The sequence below is a fragment of the Rhineura floridana genome, chromosome 3 (assembly GCF_030035675.1).
Source record: "Rhineura floridana isolate rRhiFlo1 chromosome 3, rRhiFlo1.hap2, whole genome shotgun sequence".
NCBI lineage: Eukaryota > Metazoa > Chordata > Lepidosauria > Squamata > Rhineuridae > Rhineura > Rhineura floridana.
In genome coordinates this window covers 183,443,046-183,455,739 of record NC_084482.1, presented here as the reverse complement: position 1 = coordinate 183,455,739, position 12,694 = coordinate 183,443,046, and the positions used below count along the sequence as shown (strand labels likewise).

At 41.7% G+C, this 12,694-nt stretch overlaps 1 protein-coding gene across 3 annotated transcripts in view; it reads left to right on the top strand.

The window, feature by feature from the left end:
• The window catches only part of PTPRG (protein tyrosine phosphatase receptor type G), an 828,925-nt gene that overhangs the window by 685,534 nt on the left and 130,697 nt on the right, over positions 1-12,694 (top strand). For all 3 annotated transcript variants that reach the window (XM_061618739.1, XM_061618737.1, XM_061618738.1), the window contains exon 13: positions 10,709-10,841. In XM_061618739.1, the coding sequence (XP_061474723.1) occupies positions 10,709-10,841 (133 nt within the window). The remainder of the gene's footprint in view (positions 1-10,708; positions 10,842-12,694) is intronic.

Here is a 12,694-nt window from a genome sequence, read left to right as displayed (position 1 = left end):
AAGGAGCAAAGCAGCTGCATTCTCTCTGGGAACCTGCACATTTGCTCATTCATGCTAAGCCATGGTTTGATTAAATAGTATGGGCGAACTCAGCTACTGAAATGCTTTGCTTCATCATAAATTGTTATAATTGCACAAGTAATTGCTCTTATGTCACATTTGTGTTAGAGTGCATGAAATATTTTCCTTCTGCATCCCATAGTTGATAATTGCCATACTTTTGCCTTTGATTGATTGATTGATTGGATTGCCATACTTTTGCCTTTTGTTATGACACTTCCCACCATTTGGATTCATTCCATCCATCCTGCAGGCCTAAGCTATTGTCTGCACCAAATGATTATCATGCATCACAACTAATTTAAGATTCCTTCAATGTATATCGATTTTGAACTGAAAACATCTCTGAATTTGTTTAGGCAGATGCCAAGAACATATGATCGAGTTTTAAAGTATATTTCTTTGGGGAAAGATGCATTTTCGTGCTGCAACACAATGCCTTGTAAAATTATGTGTTGTTAGGAAATGTTGCGAATCAAATATCTTTATATTTTGGACATAACACTGACCATAAACCATAGCTATGCAAATTAGTCTGTGAACAAGCTGTAGTGCTCGTGCACATAGCTCAAGCTGTCCCTTCTTTGCTCTTCCCTTCCTTGAGCAGAGAACCTCACTGTGGAGTGGCTGTTTAGTCCGAATTGGGCATCATGGTTCATTTCTTCCAAACAAGCCGTTATCAGGAAGCCAAGAACAGACCTTGGATTCTGATCATTTGGAAAGAAACGAGCCACAAGTGGGTTCTCCCATAATGCTTAATCAACCACTCCATGGCTTGTTTCCCTGCTCGAGGAAGGGAGGAATGAAGTGGGGAATTCATGAGCTGCACACACCAGCACATAGTTCATTCACAGATTAATTTGTCTCATAGTGGCTTATGGCCAGCATTGCATCTGAATGTGGCCATGATATCCTTGGACGGAGCTAGTTACTTTGTCCAAATCGTGTAGCATAGTGGCTAAGAGACAAAATTATGAATCAGAAAACTCTCTTCTTTGAAACTTTGCTTAGGCTAGAACTCACTAGGTGGTCCTAGGCAAGCTGCTTTTCTCTCAACCTCAACCCCATCTGCAATATTTATTTATTTATTTATTTATTTTGTTCAATTTATATACTGCCCACAGCCCGAAGGCTGTCAGGGCGGTGTACAGCATAGGATAAAATACAATAACATCACAAGAACAATAGAACATAAATATAAACAATAAATTACCTCATATACATTAAAAGCTTAAAAGGTAGATTAAAATGCCTGGGAGAATAAAAAGGTTTTCACCTGGCGCCGAAAAGATAGAAGTGTAGGCGCCAGGCGGACCTCATCAGGGAGACTGTTCCATAATTCGGGGGCAGCCACTGAAAAGGCCCTAGATCTTGTTACGACCCTCCGAGCCTCTCTGTGATTCGGAACTCGGAGGAGGGCCTTAGATGTTGAACGTAGTGAGCGGGTAGGTTCGTATCGGGAGAGGCGTTCCGCCAGGTACTGTGGTCCCGCACCGTGTAAGGCTTTATAAGTCAAAACTAGCACAGAAAACGCGCCAGAACAGGTGTAATATGCGCGGACCGCCTGGTCTTCGTCAGCAGTCTGGCTGCAGCGTTTTGCACTAACTCAAGTTATGAATATGAGGCTTACAACCTTCTTTTATCTTACCAGACTAGTATAAGGATCGCAACAAAATCATGTGTGAAAACACTTTGATAGTGCTATTACATTAATATAGTACAATACTATTAATATAATAATATAATTCATTATAGTAATTGTATTGTATTGTACAATTATTTTGTATTATATTATTGATAATGTATTAATAGTATTTCCTTAAGGTTTTCTTACATTTGAGAGGGGGCAGTAAATAGTTGATCTAGGACAGCCTTTCCCAACTAGTGGGCCACCAGATGTTGTTGGGCCACAATTCCCATCTTTCCTGACCATTGGCAATGCTGGCTGAGGCTGATGGGAGTTGTGGTCCAACAACATCTGGTGGCCCACTAGTTGGGAAAGGCTGATCTAGGAGGTTCATAAAGAAAACAAACCTCCTTGGGACACAAACCTGGTACAAGTAAGTGCCAAGGCAGGTGAGCTGAATCATAGCCTTGCAGTGAGATGCAAACAACGTTTGGGTACATATTAGGACAGATTGTTCCTTCAACCTTTCCTCATAAGACTTGTTCTCCATACCGACGAGGATGATAGCCGGTATGGAGAACAAGTCTTATGAGGAAAGGTTGAAGGAACTTGGCATGTTCAGTCTGGTGAAGAGAAGGCTGAGGGGCGACATGATTACACTCTTTAAGTACCTGAAGGGCTGTCACATAGAGGAGGGTACAGATTTGTTCACTGCTGCCCCAGAGGATAGGACTAGGTCTAATGGTTTTAAGTTGCAGGAGCGTAGATTCAGATTGGACATTAGAAGGAACTTCTTGACAGTAAGGGCAGTTCGGCAATGGAACCGACTGCCTAGGGAGGTGGTGGGATCCCCTTCGCTGGATGTCTTCAAGCAGAGGCTGGACAGCCATCTGCGGGAGATGCTCCAGCTGTGGATTTCCTGCTGTGAGCAGGGGGTTGGACTCGATGGCCTACAAGGCCCTTCCAACTCTGTGATTCTATGATTCTAATCTTAATTTGTTTGTACTTGGGAATGTGCAACTACATGTAAAATGTATCCATGCTCCATCAAGCATAAGAGGTGGGGTAATAAAATTAAGCAGAAGGTACAAACAGATCAGGATTCTGCTCTTATTTGAAAAAGACATTCCGAATTCTACCCCACAGCCTTAATGGGAAGTCTGTACTTGTCAGCATTTTGTACTTCAGTTTGTATACCCAAGTAAAATGCATCTGCATAGTGTGTGCAAGAATATGTTGAAACATTCTCTGCTTTTTTGTGATTACCTTGGCAATATCTTAAAAGAGCCTCAAGCTGATTAAAACCAAGAGGTCTCCAAAGTTTGATTTTCAGGTCTCCATCAGCAGTAGATCCACTGCATTCTAGCCCAGTTCTCCCCTCCCTAAAATGTTGAGAGATTAAAACCAACAGGTGACTTGACATTGCCTCATTGGAACACTATTGCTTCTCTTCCTTTCTCCCATATTTACCCTCACATGGTCTGATGTTCTCCCTTCAGTAGGCATGGTCACCAAGATGACCCTCTGTGTATTAAGGCTCATTTAGCCTCTGCATAGGACTTCAATGCTGCTTCAATGAATTTCAGTAGTACAGGAAAAAATTAAAACAAGCCTGGGGTTGTGCAAAAGCCTTTGGGAATGACCTCATTAGGATAATTAAGCATCTGTGTGGATTTCCCCCCTTCTTTCTCCATATGTGGCAAGAATTATTAAGTTATAATTTCTTGTGATTCTTGAATATTTTGCACTGTAGCTTATAGAAGCCTGCAGTCACTCAGACAGTTTGCATGCAGATAAACAAAAGAATCAGACCAGATTTTGCTGGCAGACTGTGTACACGCAATATGACACTGTGGAAAAGTATTGCCAGTCTAAACAACAACAAAAACGGACATACTAAGGTGTACAGAGAGATTAGAGAAATACCTGCAAGTAAATGCAAAGTAGCGTATGCTGCTGTTGTGTGTTTTACTACAGTGAGTAATGCATTTTAGCTGGTCAATGTTTTATGGGTTTTTAAAGCTCTCAAATGGCCACTGTTTATACTGAATGGCTTGTATTGTGTTGGAAACATTGGTATACTTCTGTTTTGTAAATCAGCAAACAGGATTTCATACTCTCATACATTCATGAATGTCTTCTAGCTAAATGCATGCATGGTCATGGGATTCTGGATTCCAGCAATATTGTGTTCTGTGACATCTGCCTTTATCAGTTATTAGAAGAATGAGAAATAAATTTTGTCCCTGCCTTTGCTGTTTTTGCAGTGCCAAAATATAAAAGGAAGAAATTTTCATTCCAGTACATATTTCCCAAGACAGTTGTTTTACACATGTATCATTTGTTATGTTAACTAAATGACATTGCCTATGGAGAATAAACAAGTGTTTATTCTCAGAGACCCATTATGATGGGCAGACAGACAGAGGCTGTAGGTTAATATGCTTATCCAATGCCTTTTTTCTCATGTTGATCTTTGTCTGTAACACCTTGCCAAGGCGCCCTTAACAGTCTCATGTATTTCTCTTGGCCCGGATTCCAAAATGGATGAAAACTGCTGAATGAGGTTTTCCTCAAGAAAGCAATTGTTATGAATAAGCTACACATTTCAGTTTGTGGAGAATGGCTTTTAAAGTGCCGGTGATTATGTTAGGTAGGACTCCCTGAAGCAGATACGCTGTAATAATTTTTATTCCTTCCTACTGGGATGCATTCCAAGCCAGTAAAAGGCAAACTGAATTAATTCAGCAGTGACATATGCCACAAGAGTGTTTGCATTTCTTAGCAAAACTGGAGTTTCCTCACCCTTAAAAAAGTGGGCAAAGTTACAAAAAAGGATACATAATAGTTGTCTTTGTTTAAAATGGAAAGCTGAAAATTCTGTTTTTTTTGTTGTTGGGATGCAGGGAACTAGAACCATCTGTGTCATTCTGTTTAACGCACATTTTATTCAGTATTACTCAGCAGGCCCCATTTTTATCGGCTTCTCAGTGCTGGACCCCTGCTGGTAGCCCAGATGTACTGCGGACGTCTGCTAGCACTGAGCGCCACCAGTTACTTCCGCTGGTATTGTTTTGTGTTCTTTTGAATACTCCCTTTATATTTGCTGTAAAATACTTTCACATTTGCTTTTAAACAGTCATTTCAAACATGGCTTTGCTGTTATGCATCGTCCTACATCTCCCTTATGGTGCTCTGAGACCGCTCTCTCCCTTCTCCCTCTTTTATAGATGCATACTTTAAATTAACCTTTGATTAAACTATAATCTTCCTTCTAAACACAGTGAATATAATAATCAAGCTACAAATAGGTCTAGTTACTATGGTCTTAAGCTAGACACTTTTCCCTCTGTTGCTATGGCTGCTGCCATGACATAAGGACAAAAAAAGAGGTCTGCTAGATCAGGCCACACTAGTCCAGCGCATTAACTACTACTGTTACTACTTGCTGGGTTGTATCTAATGTTGCTGCTAATTTCCACTTGTGTTACAGAACTTCCCCCTTCTCTCCATTGCAGCTGCCTGTGTACCCTCAGAATTTGCTCCAGAGAGTTGGGAAATCCTCTGGAGCAGATTTTGGGACTGCGTGGGGAAAGAAAAGAAGGGGATGTTCTGTTGTGTGAGCAGCATTGGATACATCATTTATTTATGTATTACTGTTATTATTTAGCCCATCCTTCCCCTGATGAGGGCCCAGGGCAGCTAAGAACAAAACAGTGTTTCCCACAATGGCCAGCCAGATATCTCCCAGAAATCCATGAGCAGGTCATGAGGACAGTAGTGCTCTCCTCCTCCTGCTCCCAGTGACTGGTGTTCTGTGGAATGCTACTCCTTTCTGAACTTAGAGGTTCCATAGAGCCATCAAGGCTACTAGCCATTGGTAGATCCATTTTCCATGAATTCTCCATTCAAGGTAGTGGCCATCGCCACATCTTGTGTCAGTGAATTGGGTGCAACTGTCAGGATAGACAAAAAAGTACATCTGCATGCAATATATAATTACTGCAATTCAAGTTCATTGAATGACCTAGTAAAGCTCTCCATTGTCTGTACTGACACTGTGGCAATAACTTTGTGTTGTTTTCTTTTAGTTTTAATTAGTTGCATGTGTACAGGCCCATCCCTTCCATTAGGTAAAATGAGACGATCATCTCAGGTGGCAGATGTTGGCTAGCTGTTCCTCCTAAACCCCTCGCCCAGCCATTCCTCTGAGAGGGAGGACAGAGCTATGTATGCTACGTACATGTCCTGCCCCTTCCCTACTACCCTGCCTCAGGTACGGTGGAGAACCCTACCTCATTATCAGTGTTGAAGCAAGATTCATTCAGCACCAGTTTGTTGGCTTTGGAACATGGAGTGAGTTGGGGATTGCATCTTAACCTCAGGCAGCAATATATCTTTGGCCACCCCTGCATATGTAACTCTCTGTGGAGCAGTTTATGGTGAACAACTTTCACACACATGCTGGGACATATCCTAGGATTTTTTTCTTGCCATTATTCCCACAGAGAATCAAGACTATGATGAGGGGAGTTGTTTAACTTTTTCTTAAATGATCTACAGTTAGGGGTGAGCAGTGAGGTGGCCACATTTGCTGATGATACTAAATTGTTCAGAGGTGTAAAAGCAAAAAGGGAATGTAAACAGCTCCAAAAGGACCTCTCCAAACTGAGTGAATAGGCGGTAAAATGCCAAATACAATGCAGTGTAAACAAATATAAAGTGTTGCATGTTGGGGCAAAAAAATCTTCGTTTCACGTACATGCTCATGAACTGCTAGTGACCGGCAAAGAAAAGGACCTTGGGGTCGTAGTGGATAGCTCAATGAAGATGTCGATCCAGTGTGTGGCAGCTGTGAAAAAGGCAAATTCCATGTTAGGGATCATTAGGAAAGGTACTGAAAATAAAACAGCTGATATCATAATGCCATTATATAAATCTATGGTGTGAGTGCATTTGCAACACTGTGGAATACTGCCTCACCGCAAAATGGATATTGTAGACCTGGAAAGGTTCAAAAAAGGACAACCAAGATTATCAAGGGGTGGATCGCCTGTCCTATGAGGAAAGGTTGCAGTATTTGGGGCTTTTTAGGATTAGAGAAAAGGCGAGTAAGAGGTGACATGATAGAAGTATATAAAAATAATGCCTGGTGTGGAGAAAGTGGATAGAAAAAAGGTTTTCTCCTCTCTCATAACATTAGAACTCCAGCGAAGCTAAATGTTGGAAGATTCAAGACAGACAAAAGAAAGTACCTCTTCACACAGTGCATAGTGAAATGATAGAATTCACTCCCACTAGAGCAGTGATGGCCACCAACTTGGATGGCTTTAGAAGATTATTTATTTATTTATTTAAAAATATTTCTATCCCGCCCTTCTACCCTATAATAGGGCACTCAGGGCGGCTTACAAAAATAAAATCAAACACACACATAATAGAATTGTAAACAGTAAAATCACAAAAACATTAAAATTTAATGTACATAAAATACAATTAAAATACACACACACACACACACACACACACACACACACACTGGACCCGGATAATTTGAACAACTACAGACCGGTGGCGAATGTCCCCTTTTTGGGCAAGGTTTTGGAGCGGGTGGTTGCTAGCCAACTCCAGGTGCTCTTGGATGAAACCGATTATCTGGATCCGTTTCAATCCGGTTTTAGGCCCGGTTTTGGCACTGAAACAGCCTTGGTCGCCCTGTATGATGACCTTTGTCGGGAGAGGGACAGGGGGAGTGTGACTTTGTTGATTCTCCTTGATCTCTCAGTGGCGTTTGATACCATCGACCATGGTATCCTTCTGGGGAGACTCGCGGAGTTGGGAGTTTGGGGTACTGCTTGGCAGTGGTTCCGCTCCTACTTCGCGGATCGTCGCCAGAAGGTAGTGCTTGGGGAACATTACTCGACACCCTGGACTCTCCATTGTGGAGTCCCTCAGGGGTCGGTTTTGTCCCCCATGCTTTTTAACATTTACATGCAGCCTCTGGGTGCGGTCATCAGGAGTTTTGGAGTGCGTTGTCATCAGTATGCTGATGACACGCAACTCTATTTCTCCTTTTCATCTTCTTCAGGTGAGTCTGTTGATGTGCTGAACCGTTGCCTGACCGCGATAATGGACTGGATGAGAGCTAATAAACTGAGACTCAATCCAGACAAGACTGAGACACTGTTGGTGAACGCCTTCCCTGCTCAGATGGTGGATGTGCATCCTGTTCTGGATGGGGTTACACTCCCCCTGAAAGAACAGGTCCGTAGTCTGGGGGTTCTTTTTGACCCTTCCTTGTCTCTTGAGGCTCAAGTGGCCTCAGTGGCACGGAATGCGTTTTACCATCTCCGTTTGGTAGCCCAGCTACGCCCCTATCTGGACGGCGACGACCTCGCTTCAGTTGTCCATGCTCTGGTAACTTCGAGATTGGATTACTGTAATGCACTCTACATTGGGCTGCCCTTGAAGACAGTTCGGAAGCTTCAGCTAGTGCAGAATGCGGCAGCTAGATTATTGACGAGGACCAGTCGGTCTTCGCATATAACTCCTGTTCTGGCTCGCCTCCACTGGCTACCTATTTGCTTCCGGGCGAGATTCAAGGTGTTGGTTATGACCTATAAAGCCTTACATGGCGTGGGACCGCAATACCTGGTGGAACGCCTCTCCCACTATGAACCTATCCGTTCGCTTCGTTCGTCATCGAAGGCCCTCCTCCGGGTACCAACTCATTGTGAAGCCCGGAGGGTGGTTACTAGATCTAGGGCCTTTTCCGTGGTGGCCCCCGAGTTGTGGAATAGCCTCCCCGAAGAGGTACGCCTGGCGCCTACACTATTATCTTTTCGACGCCAGGTAAAGACCTTTTTATGCTCCCAGGCATTTTAATCACTCTAATCTTTTTAGCTTTTTAATCTTGTATACTAAGTCTTTATTTTTATTTTCTGTTTAACTGTATTTGTTTTTATGTCATATATGTTTTTGTGATTTTATTATTGCCATGTATGTATTTTACCCTATGCTGTTTACCGCCCTGAGAGCTATTTGCTAAGGGCGGTATATAAATGTAACCAAATAAAATAAATAAATAAATATATATATATATATATATATATATGGAGTGATACTAAAGGGACTACAGTGGTAAAATTTAACGTAGAAGACATAACATCAGTGTCAGGCTCTACCTTCAGTCCCTCCCAAAGGCTCTCTGAAACAAGATCGTTTTCAGAAGTCTCCAGAGAACCAGCAGGGAGGAAGCAGAGCGGACTTCTTGGGGTAGGGTATTCCAAAGCTTGGAGGCCACAGCTGGAAATGTTCTCTCCCGTGTGCCTGTCAGTCTAACATCTTTTATTCCAGGCACGCAGAGGAGACCATAGGCAGGTGATCCTAAATCCCGGGCAGGTACATATGGGCATAAGGTATATTGGTTCAAGGCCATTTAGGGCTTTAAAGTTCAGAACTAGCACTTTGAATTGGGTCCGGAAACAAATTGGAAGCCAGTGGAGTCGATAAAGCACAGGGGTGATATGCTCCCTGCACCATGCTCCAGAACATTCTGGATTAGACAAATTCATGGAGGGTAAGGCTATCAATGGCTGCTAGCCATGACAGCTATGCTCTGCCTCCACTGTTGGGGCAGTATGCTTCTGAATACCGGTTGCTGGGAGCCACAAGAGTGCTCTTGCACTCAGGTCCTGCTTCTGGGCTTTCCTTAGGCATCTGGTTGGCCATTGTGAGAACAGGATGCTGGACTAGATGGTCCATTGGCCTGAGCCAGCATGATTCTTATATTCTTATATTAGTCCAACAACATCTGGAAGACCACAGGTTCCCTATCACAGCACTGCTTGTCACAACTTTCTGCTGTCATTAACAGGGCCAGATTCTGCAATAATCCAAGAGACCTTAGCTCTAGGATCATACAATAAAACCTTTACATTAACATTGCCGAAGGCTCATAGATTGAAATTTGTGTTAAACCCCATCATTGCATAGAGCAATATACTTTTCTTCATCAAACATCTTATTAACTAAAAAGTTCAAGAAACTGCAGGAAAAAGAAAGGATAGAATAAATCACTGGAATCAAATATGAAATCAGCAAGACTGAGAGCATAGTACAAATTATGAACAAAGGAACAGAATAAGAACATTGGTACAATCTTTGCTTTAAGCCATGGAGAAACTTGAATTAAAGTGCGACACAGGAAAAACTGTTATCGGAATCCTATTAGGTCACTGATTAAATATGTGTGAATGTTTGCCCATTGTTAGCTTTTGTGTAACTTTTTTAGAAATTGGTGAAATTGATCTGCATATTGTCCAACTTATTTTTCTGTTTTTCATGAAGTTATTAAAATATGCTGCTTTAAGGCATGGATGAACTCAGGTTGGTATTATTCTACAACAAAGATCTACTATGAGAATCCAGCAGTCTACATCTGAAAAGACATCTTACGCTTCACAGTGAGAAGATACGCAGTGAATGATGGTCTAAGTCTTTTGGGGGTGGAGGATGAAAGCAGTTAGTGACAAAAAACTGTGAGAACTAAACAAAATTCATGCACACTGTTCCTATGACTACTTGAAGCTAGAACATAAGAAAATATTTCATGATAGCAAAACTTGCCTATGCAACAAACCAGGTTTTTGTCTTTCCAGTGTAATTCTGTGCTTCATAAAACACTCATTATTTGGAAGTCTGGTCTTCAGTCATGTGGAAAGAAGTGCCATTTTCACTTTGGGCCATTTTGTGTGTTATATTTCTAAGTGTACATGTGAGATTTTTTGCATACACACAAATGAAGCAACAATGATATGTTCACAGTTAGGTGTATCATACTGGGATATTGGCCAAGGAGTCATAATTAGTTGCAGCTTCTTGTAGAGTGTACATTTGGTGACAAACTCAGGTTTGCCTCTGTGTAATTTGCAAAATGGCTTGCTGTTAAAATAATTTTGTACCCGTTTGATTTCTTTTTGTAGTTACTGATTTTTTGTTTTGTTATTATTTGCCATGCAGCAGACAAGAACATTTCCAGTATGGCAACTAGACCTGCTCCTAGCAAAATGGAATGGATCATTCCCCTCATTGTAGTCTCAGCCTTGACGTTTGTGTGCCTCATACTCCTTATTGCTGTGCTAGTTTACTGGAGGTGAGCATTTTTAAAGAATCTCAAATGAAGTGATTGTAAACGTTTTTGTGCTCACGTTTTGATTTTTTTGCTTCCATTGTATTTTTTTTAATTTTCATTGAGTTGTTTTGAGGAAAATACACCAGATACGCCTTTGATGACAAGTATCTATTTTTTGAGTTTTATGTCAGAAATGAGCTATGAGAGGAGCACATGTATGTAGGAAATTCCTGATTCAATCTTCAGGTAAAGAATCCCAGGTAAAGGGACTGAGGAAGACCTATCCCTGAGACCTTACATAGCCAACCTGATGCCCTCCAGATATTTTTGGACTATGCCTCCCATTAATCCCAGCATGGTCAGCGATCATGCATGATGGGAATTGTATTCCAGCAACATCTGAAGGGTACCACATTGACTACCCCTGCTTTATCCCAGTCTGGATTGCTAGTTCTGGGCTCAGTTAACTCAGTATAATGTCCGATTTGTTACAAGGTAGTTTCATACGCTCAGATGATATTGAACCACGACCTCAGAAACAAAAATATAACACACAATGGAATAAGCAACATATGGAATCATTTTGTAAATGAGACCATCAAAGCAAGGAGCATGAAAATGAGTTTGCGATGAAGGGTTGTGGTCTTCAAGGAAAGGAATATGGTATATATATAAAAAATAGCACACACAAACAAAATCCTTTTATCTTTTTCAGTGGTTAAGGAAATTGATCCTTACAGTGAACAGACTTGTTAGGCCAAGTGGTCTTTTCCTGACAGTCTTTTCCCCTCTTTTCTTGTGATAAGAAATACAATGGGAAGGGCAAAACAGGAGTCAGAAAATAGAGGAGAAATTGATTCTCCTGTGGCAATGCATTGTGAAGGGAAAATGACTGTGTATTTTTCATTTTACTTTTTTGAGCATGTGAAATATTAGCTGATTTGAGAATACCGCTGACATAAAGAGAGCACTGAAGAAGTACAAATCCTTCTGGTTGTCTGTATTGCAATGATGCCTTAGAAAGCTGGATAGTGTTTGTCAAACATTTGTATCTGATCACCTTCAACCATCAATTCTTATTTTAAAGTCTAAACAATTAGGCTGGGTGCTGAAGAATCTGGTGGGATACGAAAGCAGTGTCAATTTGCCCCACTGCCACCACGGCAGCCAGACAGGCCACAACTCCACCATGCAATGATAGTTCTTATTTTGAGCATCAGAGTTAATTGTCATGAACTATATTTCCCTCTATGTCTCTAGTGGGGTTCAGACCCACCTGTCCACACATTCAAAAGAGGGGGGGAATATGGAGTTATTCTCATCACGCCAAGTATCCATGCTCTGTCATTTCATTCATGAGAAGGGACTGTATGCACAGACATCGACACAGATCTTCTCATATGCACACTGAATATTTGGATGGGCAGAGCTGACCCTTAAGGCCATCCTCACGTATTTCTTGAAAGTGTTGGTGGCACTCATCTAAACCCGTGTCTTTCATTATTAGATGAGGTGGTCAGTCTGTGAGTGTTTCCCATTCTTTTTTCTCAGAGATACAAGGCCCATGTAATGCATCCATCCCGCCAAAGATTTCCTCCCAATCCATGTGGTCAAAATGATTGCAGTGTCATTCCAGTCCCCATCTCACGAGCTCCAGAGGGAGGGGGATCTTAATCTTGGAAGGGAGGGCATTTGCTTTGCTTATCACTGTGGCTAGTCAAATAATAGAAGCCATTATATCATAATGTAATGTGGAATTGAGGTTTTTTAGGTGCCTTAATTGATTGTACTACTATAATATAGCTTGGCCTCTAAATATCCATTCTTGGTAATTTACCCAATCTGGGGTCCTGAGATGGAGATGCCGCCACAAA